General features: G+C 45.3%; 1 protein-coding gene across 1 annotated transcript; it reads left to right on the plus strand.

Annotated features, from left to right (window-relative positions):
• Positions 1 to 16857: 16857 nt before the first annotated feature.
• LOC123058138 (outer envelope pore protein 16-1, chloroplastic-like) lies at positions 16858 to 18993 on the plus strand. Its single transcript, XM_044480959.1, has 5 exons — positions 16858 to 16880; positions 17203 to 17323; positions 18496 to 18529; positions 18657 to 18724; positions 18889 to 18993. The coding sequence occupies exons 1-5, from the start codon at positions 16858 to 16860 to the stop codon at positions 18991 to 18993; spliced, it is 351 nt and encodes a 116-aa protein (XP_044336894.1).
• Positions 18994 to 24987: the final 5994 nt, after the last annotated feature.

Here is a 24987-nt window from a genome sequence, read left to right on the forward strand (position 1 = left end):
TCAGAGAGGAGCGAGTTAACCCTTGGGTGACGATGGCATGTCCATGGGGATGACCATAGGATGCTCTACATCATCCCCTCCCCTTGGGAGGGATCTGACCTCGGATCGTAAGCCACATCACCATGGAAATGGCAAACATGGAGGAACTTGTTATCATGGCGCGGTGCAAGTAGTCTAAGGTGTCGCCGGAATGGTATTCATGCAAAAAGTGCAAACACAAGGGACACTTGGAAATATAATGGTTAGCGCACACAAGGTGTCAGTCTATGAAGCATGAGTTCATCCAATGATGTTGGTTGTGACAATGAGCATGAAGCTTAGCAAAATGAAAAGGCATGGCATATAATGCACTCAAGTGATCAAGCTCATTGTGCATGAAGTGATAAATTCTACCATTGTGCAAAATGATGTCATAGTGGGACGGTTTATCAAGAGCATGAACATGGCAAGGGGTGCTCAAAATTATTGGTATATCATGCAATTTATAGTTGGCAATGTGATCATTATGTATGAATATGCCATCAAGGTATATCACAACAAATTTGCTAATGAAGTGCACAAGATTATATATCATGGATGACATGGAAATAGATGCAACAAGACAATCATAATGCGAGTCAATCCATGCATAAGGTGCAAACTTATGGTGGTTATGATATGTCCATCGAGCATGACATGTGGACACACAATCAATGTATATGGAGGTGTTGGTGCAATGTGTCAATGGCTTGGTGACGTACCAATGCTCGATGTCGTGGCATGAATGGTTGTCCTGTGTTGCATCCAAAGTAGGTGCGTCCGCTAAGTCCAAGCACTCCTCAACGTGAAGGTCTATAGGGTCAATATCCAATGTCACTCGTCCATCCAATAGGTGCATCATGTAGACAACAAGAAGGAAACAACAATCAAAGTATGTCCCATCCAAGATGTGTAATGGAGGATGGATCAGAGGGAATGAGTTCACCTAATGAATGTTCCCAAAGATGTTGGTGTTGCGCATCGTGTATGCCTTCACATGACCATAACATCTCATAATGGCAGCGCCTTGTGAATCGCTCAAAGTGAAAGAACATGACAAACACTTGAAAAAAATGAGGTTAGCGAAAATGCAAAACCTATCACTCGTGTGGTGAGATACCCAACAAGTGTATACATCATGCTCATCATAAGAAAGGACGAGGGAATATGGCATGGTATGAAAGCATATGATGCAAGAACAACCAAAGGCATTAAGCACAATCAAACAAGCATGCATAACAAGCAATATGTCCAAGTCTCTAAGATCAATAAGCATATGGTTGACCTCAATACATGTGAATATGAGATATGCAACTAATGGAGACAAGTGACAATCAAAAAGACAAGTCATGTGAGAGGCATGGACATATATGTCATCAACCCAATGAAACGAGCAAGAATGGATCATGGGTGATGCAACAAAGCAAGCAATCATAGCAATCGTGGCATGTAAGCTAGTAGTGCGAAGATGCAACATGCTAGAAGTAAGCATGTCATGTGTACAAATAGTGGGCATAAATGGTGCATGTGACATATCACAAGCATGAAAGCAAGATATGAGGAAGGTAGTATCATCATTGTATTTGCAAGGAGTCCTATGTAAAATAGCAATTGAGCATCATGACTCTCCCAACACAACAATCATCAATAGCATGGGGCACAAAGAAAGCATGGTGATAGCTACTAGTATATCCACCAAGCATGCGACTACACATACATATAGGTAAATGTTGAATCATGTGCAAATGCAAGCAAGGGCCACAATTGCATGGCACAAGCATAGATAGAGGCATAACATGCAAAGTGAACATGAGAGAATGGGCATAGAGTGTAAAGTGGTATGTAGCCCATAGGCACGCGAGAGCCAAGTAAAAGTAATGCGCGTAGTCCTTGCGCAATGGAAACGGTGGAAGAAGCATTTCAAAGAATCCCAAGTCATCTTTGCTCTCATGAGCTCATTTCGTCAACTCATCGGATTGTGAGGTTGACGAGTATTCGTGAGTACCTACACAAAACAAAGACAAAGGAAAAATCGTGTGTGTGTGGTATATGTACACATCATCCATCATGATGTGCATGTGCATGTGGTGGTTGGCACAAAATATCAATGCTCAAATAAATGAGATGCATGATATATGAGCATGTCATCCATCATGAGAGGTTTGTTTTTATGTATAGCATAATGGAGACTCAAACTATATAATGCATCATGGGACATATCTAGAGCATTGTTATAATGCATATGGTGCATACAATCATGTGAAGCATGGAAAGTGGAATGCATCGAAATCTCCTAATATGTATGAGGAACTATGGGGGTCTCCTCATGAGCATTAGTGGAAAATCACAAAAAGAGTATTGACAACATCCAAAATAATGCATATCCGGAACTATGTGATCATGGCATGGCATAGTAGATGAATTGCACAAATCATGTAATGGAAGCATGGCAATATCATCGCATGAAAAACAAAAGCCAATGACCATCATCTTGTCATCTATGCCATAAGTGCAAATAGGATTGATTTTAATGGGGCATGCATAGTTACTACGGTGAGTTTGTAATGAAGCAATATGATAAATCTCACTCATAGTATATGACAAGTGTCGGCTTGGCATTATGACAGATGTCATCCAGTCATTGGACAGGAGGCGCCTATGATACGTCGACATGTGGCACGGCCCAACAGAGGCCCATTCAGGTGAAAAGGCCGTCCCGTTTGGCTTGGTCAAGAGGTAGCGGACCGGCCCACGGAAAGCCTTTTAACAGACCATTTGCATGTAGCCCATTTACAGCCCGCTAACTCACAACCCGTTATGGCATATCCGAATTGGGCCTAGTAGCGTCATCTGGGCCGTCCAATATGATTCCAGCCCATTGTAACTTCCGACCCATTTATGGCCCATGCTGCCTTCCGGCCCATGTGAGGCCCTTTGTAAATCTGGGCCCATTAAAGGCCCATGGTGAAACTGGCCTAGAAGGAATAGTGCACCGCTTTAAACACATTAACGGCCCACTATTTCATTGGGCCGTCTGCAACCCATGTTAACTTTCGGCCTTCTAAGGGCCCATTTGTTCTTGGGCTCATTTCCAGCATCCGGTTACTTATGGTCCGTTACTGGCCTGTTCCGCTTGTGGGCCAAATTCAGCCTGTCACTACAAAAAAATACACTTCCGTGTTGATATGTGTTTGTCACAGTAGGTCATGTTTTCTATCATGCATGTACATCCATGACGGTTTTATGATAGAATCAAGATAGTCATACATGTGCTTTCGTAGAAGTGTTCCATGACATTACCAAAATTATCATCACGGAAGTGTCCACATCCATGACGATAAATGGCATGTCATGGAAGTGTTTTCGTCAAGGGTAACCGACACGTGGCATCCACCGTAACAGGTCGCCATTAAGCTATTGGGTCCGGTTTTGGATCCGATAACCCGTTAACAACGCGGACCAATGGGGATTTTCCACGTGTAAAATTCTCATTGGCCGGAGGAAACACGTGTTGGCTCACCGTTGGGACAGATGTCATCCACTCATTGGACATGAGGCGCCTATGATACGTCGATAGTGGCACGACCCAACAGAGGCCCATTCTGGAGAAAAGGCCGGCCCGTTTGACTTGGCCAAAAGGTAACGGGCCAGCCCACAGAAAGCCTATTAATGGCCTATTCGTATATAGCCCATTTACGGCCCGCTAACTCCCGGCCCGTTACGGCCTATCGGAATTATGCCTAGTAGCTTCATCTAGGCCGTCCAATATGATTCTATCCCATTGTAACTTTCAGCCCATGTATGGCCCATGATGTCTTTCGGCCCATATGAGGCCCTTTCTAACTCTAGGCCAATTAAAAGCCCGAGATGAAACTGGCCCATAATGAACAGTGTGTCGCTTTATACCCATTAACGGCCCATTATTTCATCGGCCGTTCCCATCCCGTGTTAACTTTCGGCCATCTAAGGGCCCTTTATTCTTGGGCTCATTTCTAGAATTTGGTTAGTTACGGTCTGTTATTGGCCTGTTCCGTTTGTGGGGAAATTCAGCCCATGGTTACATTCGGCCCGTTTACGGCCCGTTAACCCGTTGGGCTGTTTTCCTAGCGTTGTCAAATATGGCCTATTAACGGCCCGTTATGGTCCACGAATAGTATGACCCATGTTTGGCGAAATGATTATATGCCCCATAGAAGGCCCATGGATCCTACGGCCCATAGAAGACCAATGGATCCTACGGCCCGTAGAAGGCCCATGGATCATATGGCCCATAGAAAGTCCATGGATCCTACGGCCCGTAGAAGGCCCATGGATCCTATGGCCCGCAGGAGGCACATGGTTACAACAATCCATGTGTTGCCATGGTTATTGTGGCCTAGTTACCAAAAATAGGTTATTGTGGCCACTAGAAAAACGTCGAAAAAGAACTGCAGTGACTACAAGCAAACAACTAAACAAGACAATAAGGAAATAAATAAGCAAGCAACCAACGCTAGTCTATTACATCTATTACACATATTACATCCACTGGGCATCAAAGTTCGCCACCAGTGCAAATATAGGGAACAAAGCAGCATATTACATACACTGGCCGTCAAAATTGGCCACCAGTGCAAATAAACGCGGCAACAAAACAAGTCCATAACTGAAACAACTTTAGAAGAGCTCAAGAAACGTTATCCTGGGTATCCACCATGCTGGCAATAAGCTTAGCAAGCTTATTAGCTTTGTCCTGTTTGGCGCTAAAATCCTCCCACGCTTGCTGTTGCACCAGAAAGTATGCATCTGAATGCTCCAGGGACTTCCGCAGTCTTTCCGCTTCTTGTCACAGCACAACTGATCAATGTCTTTCAGCTTGTAGTTGAGACTCAAGAAACCAAATTGATTCAGATAGTGAGTTCGAATAGCTTGTGCAAGCGGTAGTGGCAAGTAACTCGAACAGTAAACCACGACAGGACTTTGGGGTTGTCTCACCGTCTTCAAGATAGTTTTCCTTAGCTGTTTTATCAGCTTTGTTGGAGACCAACAAGGATGTCTCACTATCCTGAACCTTATCTGCATTACTTCCATTACCATTGCTTAATAAGGCACTCTTCCCCAATATTCTGTCAGCATTCTAAAAGAAGAAACAAGCAGACACATAACATGTTTAGCATGTACTCGTATATGAAACTCATTTCGGTGAACCAGTTCATTAGTAAGGTGGACAAGATTAAACTACCAAGTCTTCTGTTGCCAAGTAGTAAATTATAAAAGCATCAAACAAACATATATCTATGTCCTATATGGTCACTGGATTGTCTTGCCAAATCAAAATAGAGACACTTTTCAAATCATATCTATTCAAGAGAAAGCAGCACTGAAAGAATACAAAGCGTGGGAAACTACACGACACACCAAGATTTCAGATGGGTACCACAGGTCTACATGTACAACAACACTATTGGCTCTGTTGTGATGCTACTAATGTGCATGATATGGGAAGTCAACTGTATACACAATTGAAATTAAAATCAACAGAGCTATTTATAAGAGCAAACCTGTTAAAGAAACATGCGTAAACATACCTGTTGTGCCATTGGAATTTCAATTGGATCGTTCAATTTAAAAATAAGTTTGTATGAGTAAATACAGTGATACAAGAGCAAAGCAGTATGCATGATAGCAATGGAATCTTAAATGAGAATAGTTGTTCTTCAGGTTTAAGCACTTGTTCTACATGAACAGAGTATAGTAAGACGGAAGCATATAGTACTTAAAAAATGAGCTCATAGACCTTACCACATTCTTGGTTCGGGACCACTACAAAACAAGGCATTCGTAGTCATCATCCACTAAATGTGTCTCAGGAGAATGTAAGGGAATTTAACGAGTTTCTTTGCGAGTGAAGTACGTTTTCTTCAGGTAATTCCGATACTGCAACCAAGCATTCTTGAAGATAGCAGAGGTATTAGCACAGGTTGCCTCATCCTGAGTTTCCAAATCGGTCCTTCTCTATAGAGAAAAATGGGAAAATTTGCTGTATTATAACCATCATGGAGGTAGAATGGATGGGACAAAGCAAAGTAATTGCCATGAATAACATTACTTACACATAACTCCTGGACAAACACCTGCAACTGGCATTTTCCTTCATCTTCAGTATTATATTTCCATGATGGGAAGATACGCACATAGGATTTAACAACATCAAATGCGATAGATGCTAAGCTATGAATGGTTGGTTGTGCTTCCTCCACAGGAATAGGTGTACTAACTGATGGAGTTGGGGTTCGCCGTGGTAGTACTGGCGCTTTGGGCACTGGAGCTGCCTTACTAACTGCTCTTGTTTGGGAGCTCTGTGGTGGAGATGGTGCTGTGTCAACGGGAACTGGGTTACTATCTGCTGGGGTTGGGGTTAGATTGGGTGAAGCTGGTTCTCTGTCCATCGAAGTAGGGGTACAATCTGCAAGAGTCCGGGTTATGTGTGGTAGGGCTGGTTCTCATGCATGTACAACCGGGGTGCTATCTCCACCAAGAGGTAGCACTGTTTTATTTGAAGACTGTGTTTTTACTCCGCTAGATACTGCCATCACCCGCTCCAATTCAAATGGTTGATAAACAGGGAACATAGTTGAATGTACAAACATTGTATGAGAGACATATGCAATAGATAGTACGGAAAAAAGAGGGCATGAAATAGTTGACATGTATATTGTTTAACTAAAACGGATAGCATGACATAATTTCACATATATGATGTCTATCTAAACTGGATAGCATAGCATAACATAATTCAAAGATATGATGACTAACTAAATAGGATCGCATGACATAATTCACATACATGTTATCTAAGTAATCAGGATAGCATGATTTAAGTCACATATGTGATTTATATGCTACGCAGAGGGCATTCGCATATATGATGTCTGAACTAAGAACATGGTGTTGAATATTGTGTATATGATGTCTAAACTATGCAATGCAAGACACCATATGCATGATATGAGTAGTATAACCATGCCAAGTTAGAGCATACACCTCGGTGGGGGAGTAGGACTGGTCATCTATCTCTGAATCCATCTCTGAAGAGCTATCCGGACCTAGTAAGAGATCTACTTCGACAGGTAGCACTGTCTGCTCTGAAGGCCTTGTTTTCACTCCAGATTTTTCCATCACCCACTCAAATGGCTGATTCACACGAAGAGTAGTTTAATGTACAAATATTGTCGACAAATGGAAATGTAATGAAGAAAAGGATGGGAAAGATATCACTCAAATATATGATGCCTGGTTAAGCAGGATGGCATTGCAGATTTCACATACATTATGGCTGGCTAAAAGACATGAGACTGCATAATTCCCATATATGATATTGAAACTAAACAAGTGGCATTATAGAACATGTCTAAACTAAGCAGATGACATATATGATGTCGAAAGTAGGCACTGCAAGGCAACATATGCATGATATGACTAACACCATCATGCCAAGTTAGAGCAAACACCTTGGGGGATAAATAGGAGTGGTCAGCTATGTCTGAATCCACCTCAGAACAAATATCTTCCTCTGGATTACAATCTGGAGAGGGGGGAGGGTTTGGCATTGAACCCACCATGGAGCAATGTCTGCATGACATTGTATTGCCGTGCAAAACTCTTCTCTTTTTCTCTACATGTTCGACATGAGTGTGTACAATATCTGACATGCATACAAAAAATATAGTGAGATTATGTAAGGAGAGCATGCAGAAATCTAGAGTGATGGTAACAACCAGTGGATGGATCCAAAAATAATGATAACATGCTGATGATTGCTTTACTATTTGTTTCCCACCCAAGATGAACAACATAGGCATACCCTAGGTGAACCAGATATTAGACAGAGACACTATTCATTGCTGCCTCGATATGTGCCCCACAACTAATTTAGAACTCAAGTTTGAACATTAATTTGGACCTGACATGGAGTCTAAGAGGTGAACAGGACGATAAAGTAGCAGGTAATATTAAGGAATGCATAACATAAGCAGAAACAGAAGAGTGCGACCTCTCTTGTGGACCCGTGTACTCCTCAGGTTCATCTGCTGAGTCGATGATGGTGATGCCGTTGCAGTGGGTGCTAGCAGTAGGGAAGGTGATCTGAGGTGGCGAAAGACGGTCAGGAGTTGTGATGTCTGGTTTAGTGGATGCTTCTGTCAATGGAGCAGCTAAGGTGAGGTGGACGACGCCGCGGCAGGAGCAGGACAAACCACACAAAGTTTTCTTCGACACCTACCTGTAACTGAAGTAATTCTATAAGGGCTCATTTGGCTTGCATGATTCTAAAAACGCAGGGATAGGAAAAACACCAGAATAGGATAGGAATGCACATGGGAAACAGAGCATTTGTGAACACAGGATTTTTGTCAACTTGGGTGTTTGGTTCACAGGAATTGGAAGAGCAGAGGAATGCAAAGAAACATGGCCAAAATAAAGTGAAACCATATGAAAGCGTGTACAGTTAGAATGTTATTCTTCCACTAATGCACTTGGTCTTGTTTTCATGCATAGGATTTTGGAAAGTAGGTCCAGGTGGTGTTTTGCTCCATTCCTTACAACAAAATGCATGAATATTTGAATAGTAGAGTGCCATAGGGAAATTTCCCATTGCTATGTTTTTCTGTTGAACCAAAATAGCCCTAATGGATCGACATGAATGTAGAGTAATAAGTGATGCGACAAGTGTACAACCACTTTGCCGTAGCCGTGTCGACCTCAGCATCATTGGGTTGGTTGCTGAAGAAGTTGAGGCAGAGGTGGCTGTCAGAGGTGTGGAGGAAGATCTGAGGAATCTGTGGATGGCGTCCAGGTCACTGCTATGTTGTGATGGATAGTTCCATCGTTGGAGCAGCTCCGGCGAGCCGTAAGACGTCGAGGTTGAAGCAGCACAAGACATACATCGTTAATCTCAAGTGGGATTCTAATAGCCTCTCCAATTGATGATGTAAAATACATTACCAAAAATTGATAGATGTAAAATTTAGATCACCAAAAACCACCGGACTACTACAGATGAGGTAAAAACTATTGACTCGGAACTTAACTGTCGAAACTGAAATTTACCGTGGAATCTGAGTGTTACTGTGAAAACTGAACGCAATGGTAGTAGAGAGGCACTTGACATGTAGTTTAGGGAGGGCCTGCGGTTCATCTTCAACCTGCACCCCCCTGAGCCGCCAGCCACCACCGGCCGAACCGCCGGCCCCCGCCGCCCACGGCCGGTGGCGCTCCTGCGCAGCCTCGCCACCCCGAAACCACTACCCACCGCCAGTCCGCTGCCGCCTCGGCCGGCCCTCTAGGCCCCCCACGCCGAGCTTTTTCTCCGGCGATTCCCACGCCACCACCCCCCACCGCACCCCCACCGTCGGTGACCACCGCCCCCACCCTGAACCCTAAGATAGATAGTGGGGTACCTCTCCCGCGAGCCCCCTCCCCGCTGCGGGTGGTTCTTCCTTAACTCCGGCGAGCCCCCATACCCCCTTAAAATCGACTGACCCAAAAGTCAATTCAGTCGACTAAAGTGTAGCTAAATTGGAGCAGAGTAGCATCACGAGCGAGGGGGAGAGCAGCAGCAGCAGCGCGAGCAAGCGAGAGCCGGAGCAGAAGCAGCTGATCCGGCTAGTATGGACGCCGCCGCCGGAGGGGCCTCGCACTGGGGAAGAACCGTCATGGAGATGCCGCCTGCGACGCCAACTTCGAGGTAGCCGCGCCATGGGGGTGCGGGATGGAGCACTGTCGGTGCCGGGAGGTTGAGTTAAGGAGAAGGTGTGATGTGATGAGTGTACAACCTCTTTGGTGGCGCCGAGTAGGCCTCGGCTTCGTCGGAGGAGTCGGTGAGGATGTTGCGGTTCCGCTGGAGCAGGTTAAGGCGACGCTATGGGGATGGAGCAGCCGCGATAGACAAGGCGATTGTCGGAGCATCTCCTTGGAGATGGAGGATGGGGTGGCTGAACCGGTAGGACGACGAGATGGACAACGAATCCTCATCCGGGAGGGTGGATGAGGGACGTCAAGCTGTTGTGGTGGACGACGTAGTCGGGGAAGAGGCTCCAGCTAGGCAGTGGTGAGGTGGCGGACGGAGGAGGGTGGGGCTTCGCGGCTGGAGCGGAGAGGTTATGACGGCCTGGGATTTTGAATGGCGAAAAGGAGGCGATGGGAAGGGGGAACCATGACTTAGGGACGTGCTTGTCCAAAATGTAGGGTGTGTTACAAAAGTACCCCCACCAATTTGAACTAGCTGCCCTTTCAGCTCACGGTTAGAAGGGGGATTTCACATGTTAGGATTTGGCAGCTCGAGGGAGTCTTCGCGCGCGTTGTAATTTCGAGATAGCAAGGCGCAGGTTGTGAAGGCGCGAGTTTTGGGAGCACGATATCTGAATTTTCGGGATATAACAAGGCACGGGTTGAATTTTAGGGACAAGCCTAACGTGTAAGATTATACTTGTACGTACCAAATCAATTCGCACTTCCCTCAACGAAAAAACGAAAAAATAAAACTATTCACACCACACAAAGAGAGAGTCTTGTCCCGTTTCACTATATAAATGCTATTCAAAGCTATGAATCCATGGTATGTCCACTTAAAATTTTTCGCTAGTTGTATAATGCATGCAACCTACTCATACCAACATTTTAGTGCATTCCAAATGTCTATACTACAGCTGCAATTCGAACTAAATTTGAATTCGTTTCTCTATTTGGATAAGAATCTACAATCATGATTGTTGCCAACTTCAACCATCATTCGTGTATTACCTTAACAACACACCACATGATTACTATATATATATATATATATATGAACTATGTGTACTATATGAACTCAAATTCAATTTTTTGAATACACTTGATGTTGGTTCCAAATAATAGTACATTTGATGTACTAACTAGATATTCATAATCTAAACCATGTTCCATACGTACACCGTGTTTATCACACAAAGTATAGTGCCCCGCCCCCTACATTATGACAAATATTTAGCCCTGAGCTGCAAAAGCCACACATTATCCCAAATTATAATCAATGTTCTATATATTATATGTAGTACTAGCAAGATGCCCATGCGTTCCACGAAACATCAAGATGATCGAGGGGAGGCCTTATTTGCAAATGTGGAGACGGGTGTGGGTATATTTTTTTCAAAATTGCCATAGTTTCCTTCCTATCCGTTAGATATAAATTAGACGGCCTATATTGCAGGATGGCAGGCACACCATCATCAACAACTCTGTTTTTATAAGAGTAGAGATAAAATATATTATATGTAGTATAACATGTTCATAACCACACCATATGTATCACCGTTATATATATTCACGCACACGTCGATTTAAAACACTATGATAAATTCTTCAAATATCCGAATTCACTTTTTATAATGAATTATGATCTCTATTTGTCTTCTACACCCACACAATCCTCTTATCTTTGTAGCTAGCGCTAACTTTCTCTCGTGCATGCACACGCCCGCATCCCTCTCACCCTCCCTCAACATTATCTAGCTCCATTACGCAAATTCGTCTTTTCACTTTAGGTCGTTCACCCATGGTGTGTGTAGGGCCCCAGCTCCTTCTTTGCGGCACACATCTATCGATATGCCTCTCTAGCCAGGTATGCCTACCACAAACACAAGCTTTCCCTCTTCTCTTCTCACCGTCCATGCCTCACTCCCACCCCTCTTTTCATCGATCTCGCACTCGCACACTCCTTCCCCCTTGATATAGTATGCCTTTCGCACCACCTCATAGCTGCATCCCCCTCTCTCTATCCTTCTCCCCGGGCCTTGTTTGCTTCTAACACATACATGCATGTATACTGATCGATCTCCCTACATATACCTGGGTCGACTTTAACTATTTTCCCCCACCCATCGATCGACGTACCTCACAAGTTATGTCCCTCCTTTCTCTGACAAAGGACGATTCATCTTCCAATGTAGTTACGTCTGCTCCCACAACCATATCGTCCCCCTCATCATTCGTGCATGCCTCCTGACCCGTCTCTCACACGCACATGCACAGACAGGGAGCCATCCCCTCTCTTATTGATATTGTAGGCGTGCCCTCTGTTTGTCTAGCAAGCCTCCCCCACCATTTGTTAGAAGCAACTCCACCACTAACCCCTCCGACACTCTAGCTCTATCTCTCTCGCAACCTTATTCCTCTCCTACACATATGCATGGATGCCGATCGATCTCCCTCAATACATAAGGTAGGTCTCTCTCCTCCTCCACACATATACCAGCCATTGTACCTATATAGTTAATTAGGTCTCCTCCACCCCCCACCACACACCGATAGTCGAGCGCTGTAGGTAGGTATCCATGCCACGGAGTCAAACTGCACCTGTCCCCTCTCATGTTCTAGTAGGCCAGCCACCCTATATCTTTCATGTGGTCACACACAAATTCGTTGGCACTCTTTATCGATCGCGCGCGCGCACACACACACACATCATCCCTCTATTCGATTCTATGGATACCTCAAGCCGATGATATCTCCACTCTCTTCTCGTGGATCGCTCCCTCTATATATATGATATATCCAGGACTCTATTTCACACACATTGCATATGTTACATTTTTGATTGAAATATCATCCACACATATTGCTTGTCTATTTCTCACCTCCCAAAAAACACTCACGAACCCACACAGTATATCTCTCTACGTTTGTATATCTCCCACACAACCCCACATAGGTGGTGTACGTACACGAAGAGAGAATAGGTGCATGTACTCACGCTTCGTGCCCAACCATACCCGCATGAGTACACGGTGGAGCTCATTTCTGTAGGAAATGGCAGCCCACATGGTAATTTGAGCGCGTGTAGCCGTTGTTTACCTACGGAGGTCGTGTACCACGCGTGCACGAAACAAAGCTCGACTTGATGCATTGGCATGTTATTTTTAAATAAAGTTATATCGCTCGGCACGTACACATAATATAAAACGATTTTTATGGAGAAAAAGGTAGTCCGCTCCACTAGATACAATGGAGCCTTCCTGCCGGGGTTTGTCTCTCTTCAGAGTATCTCACACAAGGCGGTGGTGGCCTCTCTCTCTCTCTCACCGTTTGTCACTGATCCGGCCTCCACTACAAGAAATATGTCAACTTATGACCTTCTGTCAGTGACCCTGGAAGAATTGGTCATAAATCTATGACCTTTTTAGACCAATTGGTCAAAAGCTATTCGGGGGGCTCCAAACCCTAAACCATTGCGACCATTTTGGTCAGAAAGGTCGTAATTTCCTTACACGAAATGGTCATAAAGCAGATAGCACTAGTCCGCTGCTTTATTTCTAGCTGATCATGACCAATATAGATGGTCATAACCTTGTCAATTGTGGTGGATTGGTATGACTTGGCGCCACCTCATCAGTTTTGCCTATGTGTCATGTCCATGTGTCAATTTTTGGCCTAGGTTGTGAAGCAACCTATATTTATGTCATTCCGAAAATTCCCAAAAAAATCTCATAAATTCTTTGGGTCATATCTTCGTCAAATATGTAAAAATAGTTCCTTGCCTAGTTCAAAAATAATTCAACAATATTCATTTTCCTATTCTGTTCACAACATCACTTTATGAAGGAAGTGCTATTTATATATTCTTGATTGCCCTCGGAATTCTTGGGCACTCTTTCCTATCCAAATCATTGCCGCAAGACAAAATTCAGCTCCATTTGCCTGGAAAATCTTGCTCGGCAAATTTCCAGATTGGCACGTTGCAAAGCAAGTGTTATGTAGACCCCTCCTATTAACCTCAAACTCTTTGGGCACTCTTCCATACCCAAATCATTGCCACATGATAATATTCAGCTCCATTTTCCTAGTAAATCTTTCTCAGGAAATTTCCAAAGTTTCTACCTCGAGAGAAGCTTTGTGAAGTAAGTACTATCTAGGCTTACCCAAATGATCTGAAAATCTACCAAGGCATAACCGTACCTATGTAACTTACCTACACCAAATTTGAGCTCATTTCATTCATCCAATTTCTCTCACTAGTTTTCCCAAGTTTTTGTCCATAGAAGAGCATTGTGAAGGAAGTATCACTTTGGCATGTCCAAATGGTATCAATTTTCTACGGTGCTTTCCAATTCCCAAATAACCATCCTCCACCAAATTTCAGCTCAATCCATTCATTATTTTGAGCCCAGCTTCAACATTCATATTTCTGTCCAGTGTGGTACTTTGCAAAGCAAGTACCACCTAGGATCCTCTTTTTGATCTGAAAATTTGCGAAGACATTCTTCTTAGTAGATGATCATCCTCAGCAAAAACTCACGCCCATTGGCCATGTGCATTTCTCGTACCGCTAATCAAACACTTGGCTGCTAATTCATGTTTGAGCATCGATCGGTCTCCTCGTGAGAATCTTATGTTGTAATTTTCTTCCTAGAACCTACTTGGGGAGTGCCCAACCCACTAGACATGCCTAGGCTGCCCAGAACACATGGCAACGCCACGGTCACGCGGTGACCACGCGTCGGGCATGCGAGTTTACGCGCTCTAGAGTTGGGGGCCTTGGCCACCGCCCAAACCTCGACGTATCGCCATCAAACCATGTATTTATGATTAAATAGGTACTTATGTAACTATAAATGATTTTTGGAAAAAATAAATAGTAAACTATGAGGCAGCTGCAGTTCAAATTTGACTCGCTTCCTATTGAATCGGCGGGAATTTGTCTTTTTCACCAGAGGTGGATCAAAACTTTTGACGCCCAACAATTTTGTCAATTGTGCATTAAATATGGCCTAGTATTTTATAAAAATGATTTGGTCCAATTTTGCAACAATTATTTGGGAGGTCCTTCACAAAAAAACCTCCTTTTGGGCACTCGAAAAATGGAAAATGGTTTTTTCGTCCAAAGAAAATGAAAACTTCCTTAGGCAACAATGTTTGCCATTCCAATATACACCCTTGTGCACAATATGGGATCATTTGAACAAATTATGCCATGAATGTGGCCATATGATTGATCATTTGGCTTGAAAGCCATTGATATCCACACGTGATAGCTCGATTTTGAGAACACTTTTTTAAAATAATTGCCGTATGACAAGTTTGTTATTTTTCCTGGGAACTTGGTCACATATAATGACACAATGCGAAGGTTTCCCAATTTTTTGATTTTTTTGAATTTTTTATGCCCGTTTCAAAATGCGGTCAAAACGGCGGGAATGACCGTTCCTAGCTAGTGGTTGAATCTTGAATTTTTTTTGGTGTTTCTATGATTAAATAGGTACTTATGTACCTAGAAATGATTTTTGGAAAAAATAAATAGCAAACTATGAGGCAGCTGCAGTTCAAATTTGACCCGCTTCCAGCTGAATCGGCGGAAATTTGTCTTTTTCACGAGAGGTGGATCAAAACTTTTTACACCCAACCATTTTGTCAATTGTGCATTAAATATGTCCTAGTGTTTTATAAAATTGATTTCGTCCAATTTTGCAACAATTATTTGCGAGGTCCTTCACAAAAAACCTCCTTTTGGGCACTCGAAAAATGAAAAATTGATTTTTCGTACAAAGAAAATGAAAACTCCCTTAGGCAACATTGTTTGCCATTCCAATATGCACCCTTGTGTACAATATGAGATTATTTGAACAAACTAGGCAATGAATGTGGCCATAAGATTGATCATTTGACTTGAAAGCCATGAATCTTCACACATGATAGCTCGTTTCTGAGAACACTTTTTTTAAAAAAATTGTCGTATTACAAGTTTATTATTTTTCCTGGGAACTTGGTCACATATGATGACACAATGCGAAGGTTTTCCAATTTTTTGATTTTTTTTTGAATTTTTTATGCCTGTTTCAAAATACGGTCAAAACGGCGGGAATGACCGTTCCTAGCTAGTGGTTGAATCTTGGAATTGTTTTGGTGTTTCTCTGATTAAATAGATACTTTTGTACCTAGAAATGATTTTTATAAAAAATAAATAGCAAACTATGAGGCAGCCGTAGTTGAAATTTGACCCGCTTCCAGTTGAAACGGCGAAAATTTGTCTTTTTCACCAGAGGTGGATCAAAACTTTTTACACCCAATAATTTGGTCAATTGTGCATTAAATATGTCCTAGTATTTTAGAAAAATAATTTGGTCCAATTTTGCAATAATTATTTGGTAGGTTATTCACAAAAAAACCTCATTTGGGGCACTCGAAAAATGGAAAATGGCTCTTTTGTGCAATGAAAGTGAAAACTCCCCAAATCAACATTGTTTGTTATCCCAAGATACACATATGTGCACACTATTGGTTTATTTTAGAAAACTATAAGTGGTTAATATGTTGAATGTTTACCTTGAATTAGAGGGTGAAAATCATAAGAGAAACAAAAAAAACTACCTAAGCTTAATTCTGATGGTGGAGTCACTAGTGGCTTGGATCGATGACCTGGCAAACATCAGTCCATCCATCCGTCCATTGATCCATCCCATCCGATGGCAGAAAATCCCAACCCAACCCTTCTCCCTCGCATGAACCCCACCCAGCCCTCCTCTCTCTCGCGCAAACCCTAGCTCTACACTCCTCCCTTGCCGCCGCCACGTCCGGCACCAGATCTTGGCTGCCGCGTCTCCCTCCGACCTCGCCGCTGGCGCTCCCCCTCTCCCCCTCCCTCACCTCCCCTCACCTCCCCACACCTCACCGTAAGAGAAGATGGAGATAATGCGCGCGAGCAAGTTGGGCGGTGGCGGCGGCTCCCAGATCCGCAAGGGCTTGGACCTGGAGCTCCATCCCCATGGCAGCGGCTAGGGTTCCTCCCGCCACGCCGCCGGCCAGCAGCAGCAGCAGATGCCACCCGCCGCCATGGCGCTGCCGCAGGCCCCTCCGCAGGTACGCAGGCTTCCGGATCTAACCAGCGGGGCCGCAATCCTCCTCCTCATTGGTCGCTAACGTTTGCCGGCGCTGGTTTTCCGAGAAGGGGATCCGCTCTACGACGAGATCTGGCACGCCTACGTCGGCCCGCTCGTCACCATCCCGCGAGTCAGGGACCTCGTCTTCTACTTCCCGTAGGGCCACATCGAGCAGGTCAGCCAAGCCCCGCCTCCCTCCCCTCCTCGCTTAATTCTAACCTCGCCTCGCGGTTTCACGCAGGGAGGCTCTTCTGCTTCGGTTCGCGCGCTGAATTTACTTGCTCTTTTGGGTTTCTAGGTCGGATCTGTCGAGTTCTCCCGCTGCACCCTGGCGCCGAGCCGCCGTCTGCTGCCGCCCGAGGTCACCATCACCGGGAGGAGCGACGGTAGTCCACGTCGTCATTGTCATCGTCCTTCAGGTGCTCTTCCTATCACTCCCGTCGCCCCCCTCCTAGCCACAAATCTGGGATCCCCTCTTCGTTTATTATGGCATGGCTTGCACCTGTACCGTAGATTGGAGTGATAGGATTGTTGTGCAGACTATAATGTGAAATCAAAATTTTGGTTGAGAGAGAGATAGACAGAGAGTATCTTGATCTTGCTTGTGTCCTGTAATCAGATTTAAATGACACTCTATTTATAGCAGATTAGGCACATGGTTCATTGTTGGCTAGCTAGACCTGTGTTGCAAATGCCAATGTGTTTATCTATACATATAGCGCCCTCTTCGAATTTTTCTTCCTCTGGGAGATGCTGCTGAAAATAATCATATTGAGCGATAGGATTGTTGTGCGGACTATAATGCAGAATCAAGATTTTGGTTGAGAGAGAGAAATAGAGGATCATGATCTTGCTTGTGTCCTATAATCAGATTTAAAGGACACTTTATTTATAGTAGATTATGCACATGGTTCATTGCTGGCTTGCTAGCCCTATGTGGCAAATGCCAGTGTGTTTATTTGTACATATAGCGGCCTCTTTGACTTTTTCTTCCTCTTGGAGATGATGCTGAAAATGGTCATATTTATGAAGTTATGCTCTGCTTTAGCTGTTAGTTGACTTATCATTATGTATGAGCAGCTCATCTGGGGGCAGTACTATTGGTTATTATTTATTAGAAGTCATACTGTTTGTTATCTAGAGAGATATGCCCCAAGCCAAACGTGTGCGCTTGGACTGTCAGACTATTTTAGGCTCAACTGAAACTGAATCTCGGTAGGTATCATTATGTATCCATGGTGTATTGTTTATGATTTGGATGGCTTGGAGTGGCCATTTTCTGTCAGAATCTTGTGCCGATAGCTTTGCTTTAACTAGTAAGTTCAGTTTGGGGAAAGCCAGGATGTGTTTGAAAAAACCATTTGGTATGCTTGATTGTGAGTCGATGACTTACATTTTTTTGGGGCTGTGGTTACAAAATATGTAATCAAGGCAGTGCACAGTTGCCAAAAATATGTAATCAAGACGAGGGCCATGGAAGGTCCTCTCCTTTCCCCTATCTTGTTCGCTTGAGTCCTGTTTCCGTCTTCTCTATTCAAACATGTTCTTCCCGATTCAGAAATCTAATATGGTATTCTGGTCGTTTATGCAGCTGAAGAAAATGTGCAAGGAGGGCGCATATTGGGGTAACCAAGTAGAAGCGTATTACTCTGTTGTTTTATTTGGCTGATATAAATGCATTGGCGTCAAACACTCGTCCGTTTCTTCTTATGTTCACTGACACATTCAGATGCTTCTTCTGTTAATCTGCAGGTGCTGTTGCTGGAGTGTATGTAGGCATGGAGTATGGAGTGGAAAGGGTCCGCGGAGAGTATGACTGGGTAATGATGCTCTGAATACTGTTTGCTACAGTTACACTGTCTTGTTGATTTCTTTTAACAATCATACCTAGCTAAACTCTTCTTGTCCACAGCAGAGCAGCCTCATCCTCTTCATGCTGGCTCGACTGCCTCTGATTCTTCCTGTTTGCTGCCTTGCCTTGCAGACGCGGCAGCTCAAGGGCGAGGTTGACATCTTCTCCAGGGCCGACGGGTCGGCGATGTTCGAGATGGGCAACACCAGGGTCATCGCCGCCGTCTATGGCCCCTGAGAGGTAGTCGCTTTTTCTTTGCACACCAACTCTTCTAGTCGATGCCATGGCTGTTAGGGCTTTGGCTCCCGGGAGGTCTCTAGTTAATGATCGGTATTGAGAGATTTTGGTGGTTACTTATGCTTATTGTGTATCACATTGAAAAAGAAAATGCACAATGAGCTTAGCTTTGTATATCAGGATTTTTTCTTCATCGGTTACTGGTATTTGGCTTCTATGTGCTAATTAAACCTGATCAGTATGTATACTTCTTTGATGTTGTATAATATTGTTGTCAAAGGAGTTAATTTAAACCGGATATGATCTACTGGAACAATTTTTTTGCCGTTCAAATGGTTAAATTCTGGTTCTTTGTTTCAAACATCTAAATGATGTTTAATTTGTCCTTCTATGCTTACATGATAAAAATGTCGCATTTATAGGATTGTAAACCTGATGTGATTGGAGTAGTATTTACTTGCAGCTGATAGTAACTACTTGTATCCACTGATTTCTATGCCTCATTTTGCTTGTTTTACTTTATTTATGCACACAGACTGCCTACAAGTTAATGTGCTTTTAGATTGCCTTTATTTTGCTCCTTACCATATTGTTTGATAACTTGCAGATGTTGTACTTCATTCGTGTTTCATCGTGGGCTCCAAGAAGTGAAGAAGCATTGAGTTCTAGCTCATTGGAGCTAGTTATACTCTGATAGATAGTTATATTTTGATATTTAGTTGTGTTCTTGGTGGCTATAAACCTGATGTGAAGTATGTTCGATTATAAACGTGGTGTATGTTTGATTGTAAGGTGCCAAATTTGGTCGTTTTCAGTCAGTTCTGATTTAAATATTTGTTTTTATTTACTGGAAAATCAAAATTTGAAGAACATGACTCTGACCATTGGGACCCACTCAAACCCATCTGACTATTGGATCTGTCTTAAAAAAAGAAATGTAACTGTTGAGCCCAAAAGGCCATGGCCCAAAAACGAAAGGCCCAATTGTTGGGTCAGGCCAATGTAGAAATCAAAACTATTAGAAAAAATAACCCATGTAGCTAGAGAAAATATACAGTAAAAAGGTCGAATTGTTGGGCTAGGCCCATGTAGAAAATCGAATTGGACCGGGCTGAATCTTGTGCCACATCAGATTGCCACGCTGGATGCCTACGTGGCCTGAGGAGGTTGCTAGTGACCAAAACGCCACAGTAGATATTTTGGTCATAAACGTCTACGACCATTCCAGAAGAAAGGTCGCTATAGTCGGTTTATGACCGCCAGCTTTTGACCTTATGTTTTTGGTCACAAAAAGGTCACAAATTGAAAACAGTGACCATTCAGTGACCAATAGTGCTGGTCACCAGTTGACATATTTCTTGTAGTGTGCATCCTGTCCGCCGGTGGAAAGGGAGGATGTGCATCGTTTCTTCGTTCGACGGCGCCGAGGCAGCAGATCCCGATCTGCGGTACCCGTCTTGCTTTCTGACCAAGCTCTGGTGCGGTAGGGCCTACGCCACCTGCTTGTTGCCGCAGTATGGGTAGATTCCGGCGCTGTAGCTCCTCCTCCCCATCGTTCCCGAACGCGGCTCCGTGTGAGCTCATCACCGACTCAGCCACGGCGACCCAAGGGTCCCGTGCGTGCCACCATCACGCTCACCGCACCGCGTAGGCCTCGTCTAGCCGCTTGAGTTGCCCGCAAACGCACCCCAAACCTGTTCTCGACAACGACCGAAGTCCGGCGTCCGCCTTGCCGCTCGTCGTCGACGTTCCAGACCACCGCAGCCTCTGCCACCACCCCAGATCGCCTCACCGTCGTCTTCTCGTTCGAACGAGCCCAACCGCGCTAAAAACGGTGTCCCGTAGCACCATCCTCGTCTTCGCCCGAGCGCGACCGCCACTCTCGCTGCTCGTCGGCGCCGCTCCAGCCAACTCCGGCGACGCCACCGCCCCCAGTCGACGCGCCGTCGTGCGCGTGTTCGAACGGTGCCAACCGCACGTGAAAGGGCCGCCCCTAGCACGTTTCCGACGAGGCCCGGTTGCCCCCGCCGCGTTCTGACGTCGCCAGCGGCGAACGCCGGCCGCCGCCTAGGTGGTTGGCCTGGGGCCACCCCTGTGCCACTGCCAGTGGGCCCCGCGGGTCCTAGTTGACTGGTCATATAGTCAACTGCTGACCAGGCAGCCAGTGCCACTGACACGCGGGCCCCACCGCCTATTTTAATTAATTAAAATGTTTTAAATATCTAAAACCTAATTAGTTACTAATTAGAGACTGACATGTGGGGCCCAGTAGCTATTTAACCTTAGTTTAGTTTAATATAAACTCTGTTAGTTACAGTGGCTGACATGTGGGCACCACCTGTCTGGTTTGACTGGTCAGCCGACCTGTTGACCTGCTGTCGTCAGCATTGCATCATGTTGATGTCATATTTCCCTTTCTGTTAATTTAAATAATTCCAGGATATTGTTTAAATCTTTAGAAATTCGTAGAAATTAAACCGTAGCTCGGATGAAAATGTTTTCTATATGAAAGTTGCTCAGAAAAATACAACGAATCCAAATGCATGGTCCATTCACCTATCACATGCCCCTAGCATGCTGAACATGGAACTGTCCCCTCTCTTTCATCTGTCTGGAATCCGCCTAACGTAGGGAATTCATCCTCGGATGTTTATCCCCTCCGTCTGCAACGTGCAGTACTACGTTTGGGCAACCCTAGCTCTGCCCATCATCATGTTATGCCTCGTGATGCATTGTTTGCTCTGTATTTACTATTTCTTCCCCCTCTTCTCCCCGGTAGACCCCAAGACCGATGATGCCGCTGTGATCGACTACGTCACCGACGACCCCTCCTTCTTGTCTGAGCAACCAGGCAAGCAAACCCCCTTGAGCATTCCGATATCGCCCATTTCTTTCCCTCTCATGCTTGCATTAGAACTTCTACTGCTTTCTGTATGATCCTACTCTGATGCATAGCCTGTTGTTATTACCTGCTTTCATACCTTACCTGCTTATCCTAAACTTCTTAGTATAGGTTGGTTAGTGATCCATCAGTGACCCCCACCTTGTCCCAGTTGCCTTGCTTTAAGTTCGATGACTCGATCAACGTGATCGACGTCCAGGCCCCGACACCGCATATCACCCCCCTAGTTCCACGACTCTGTAGAGTTGCCATTGAGTGCCAAGGGTGGAACCTCTTACATCACTCCTGATGAGATCTCTGTAGTGTAGCTATACGGTGGAGGTCATCGAGGGTGATTTCCTCCTTAACCACTTTTGTTACCGCTCTGTCGTGCAACCCCTCAAGTGTGAACCTCGAGGGTGGATCCTCTTACGTTCACCTTGATGACATACACCGGGGGTGATTCCTCAGGTTTTCCCCTTGGTGTTAGACACACAGTTACTATGGTTACTATGACTTTGCACTGAGCCATGTTACTAAAGACGGGTCGACCCTGAGGGGTACCCGCGCGAGCTTAATAGCGAGTGATGTGGAGTCGGGTTGACCTGGAAGGTGCCCGCGAGATACTTACGAGGCGTGGCCGGGCATTCTTAGCCCTTCCCGCAAGTACTCGAGACGGGGAGCCGGGGTCACATCGATCGTGAGTCTCTGCTCGTTACCGCGTGCTCCTAATCCACTATGATTTGGATATTTGATCCGAGGGGCCTCTGGCTTGATAACACTAACCATCATGTGGGCATAGTATGGGCGTTCTACGTTGTATACATCAGTCGAAGCTTAATAGACATCAGGGACTGAGCGGCGCGCGTCGGGTTGGACTACGTAAGCTCCTGCCTTGTTGAAGGAGGTAGCTAGGTCTTCCCACCGGCCGGCCACGCAACGTGCATGAGTTCCCGAGGCGATGGCCCATGACCCCTGGGGGCATAGGCTTAGTCCGGTGTGTTGACCTCTCTATTAAGCCTAGGTCGGGTTGCGGCGTATTGTTTGGCCGAGGCCGGGCATGACCCAGGAAAGTGTGTCCGGCCGGAGTTAATCAAGTGTTGTGGGTAAGTTGGTGCACCCCTGCAGGGAAGAAAACATCTATCGATAGCCTGTCCTACGGTAACGGACACTTGGAGTTGTATCCCGGTCGATACAACTATAACTGGATACTTGTGATGAGAATTGGATTGTGATGAGAAATGGATAGTATGGCTCTGGGATTGCTTTCTCGTAGGGAGTCGAGAAAGGATCTCTGGCGGAGGTTGATAACACTACTACTTTACATTATGTTGATCTGTACTCTTCTATATGCTGCAAGATGCTTGAAGGTGCTTGAAGATGCTAGTATTCGCTAGGCTAGTGAGGGAGTCCTGGATTAGGGGGTCTCTGGACAGCCGGACTATATCCTTTGGCAGGACTGTTGGACTATGAAGATACAAGATTGAAGACTTCGTCCTACGTCCGGATAGCACTCTACTTGGCGTGGAAGGCAAGCTAGGAGATACGGATATGTATATCTCCTCCTTTGTAACCGACCTTATGTAACCCTAGCCCCCTCCGGTGTCTATATAAACCGGAGGGTTTTAGTCCGTAGGACAATATACGATCATTCCATAGGCTAGCTTCTTGGGTTTAGCCTCTCCGTTGTCGTGGTAGATCAACTCTTGTAATACTCATATCATCAAGAATAAATCAAGCAGGATGTAGGGTTTTACCTCCATCAAGAGGGCCCGAACCCGGGTAAAACATCAAGTCCCCTGCCTCCTGTTACCATCCGCCTTAGACGCACAGTTCGGGACCCCCTACCCGAGATCTGCCGGTTTTGACACCGACATTGCTGCTTTCATTGAGAGTTCCTCTGTGTCGTCGCCGTTAGCCTTGATGTCTCCTACGATCATCAATGGTGATGCAGTCCAGGGTGAGACTTTTCTCCCCAGACAGATCTTTGTGTTCGGCGGCTTTGCACTGCGGGCCAACTCGCTTGGCCATCTGGAGCAGATCGAAAGTTACGCCCCTGGCCACCAAGTCAGGTTTGGAAGCTTAAACTACACGACCGATATCCGCGGAGACTTGATCTTCAACGGATTCGAGCCCCTGCCTTGTGCGCCACGCGGTCATGATGAGTACGATTTAGCTCTACCATCGGACAGTGTTCAAGAAATTGCACCGGCAGCCGCTCCGACCCTCAATTCGGAGCCAGTTGCGCCATCCATGGACGGGTGGATAGACCCCGCCACGGAGGCCGTATCCTCTGCGGCGATTGAGCCGAATATCGACCTTACCCTTCACGAGAGCCGTGGTGCCAAACTGCCGAATCGTTCTCCGGCCACGGACTCCGAACCGCCTGCGCCCCTTCCCGTCAAATCCGATTGGGCGCCGATCATGGAGTTTACCTCCGCGGATATTTTTCAGCACTCGCCCTTTGGCGACATACTGAACTCATTAAGGTCTCTCTCCTTGTCAGGAGAGTCCTGGCCGAACTACGTCCGGCAGGATTGGGACGCGGATAACGAAGAAATTCGCCGCCCACCCACCACCCACTTAGTAGCCACTGTCGATGACTTAACCGACATGCTCGACTTCGACTCCGAAGACATCGACGGTATGGACGACAATGCGGGAGGCGACGAGGAACCACTGCCCACAAGGCACCAGACATCCACCTCATCATATGACGTATACATGGTGGACACACCCAAAGAAAACAACGACGAGGAACGGAAGGATGCAGCGAAGGGTTGTTCCCTCGAGAAGCAGTCAAAGCGGCGGCGTAAACGCTGCTCCAAATCCCGCCTCGGCAGAAACAACGATCATATAGACCCAGCGTTAGAGTAGGGTGAACCATTGCGCGACCACGGCAACACGGAAAATCATGCCGAACAACCCAACCCCGTAGAAGATAACAGTCTGGTCGACATCACACCGGACAGCCACCCGGAGCAAACAAAATGCCCATCAAAGGCTGGTTGCCACTGCGAGGAGTCTGAAAAAATAGAAGCAAAGGCTCAAGGCTGCACAAGACACACTCAAAATCAAATGGAGTGAAGTACTCAACACTGTAGCGAAGTACG

Source organism: Triticum aestivum, chromosome 3A, assembly GCF_018294505.1.
Source record: "Triticum aestivum cultivar Chinese Spring chromosome 3A, IWGSC CS RefSeq v2.1, whole genome shotgun sequence".
NCBI classification, from domain to species: Eukaryota; Viridiplantae; Streptophyta; class Magnoliopsida; order Poales; family Poaceae; genus Triticum; species Triticum aestivum.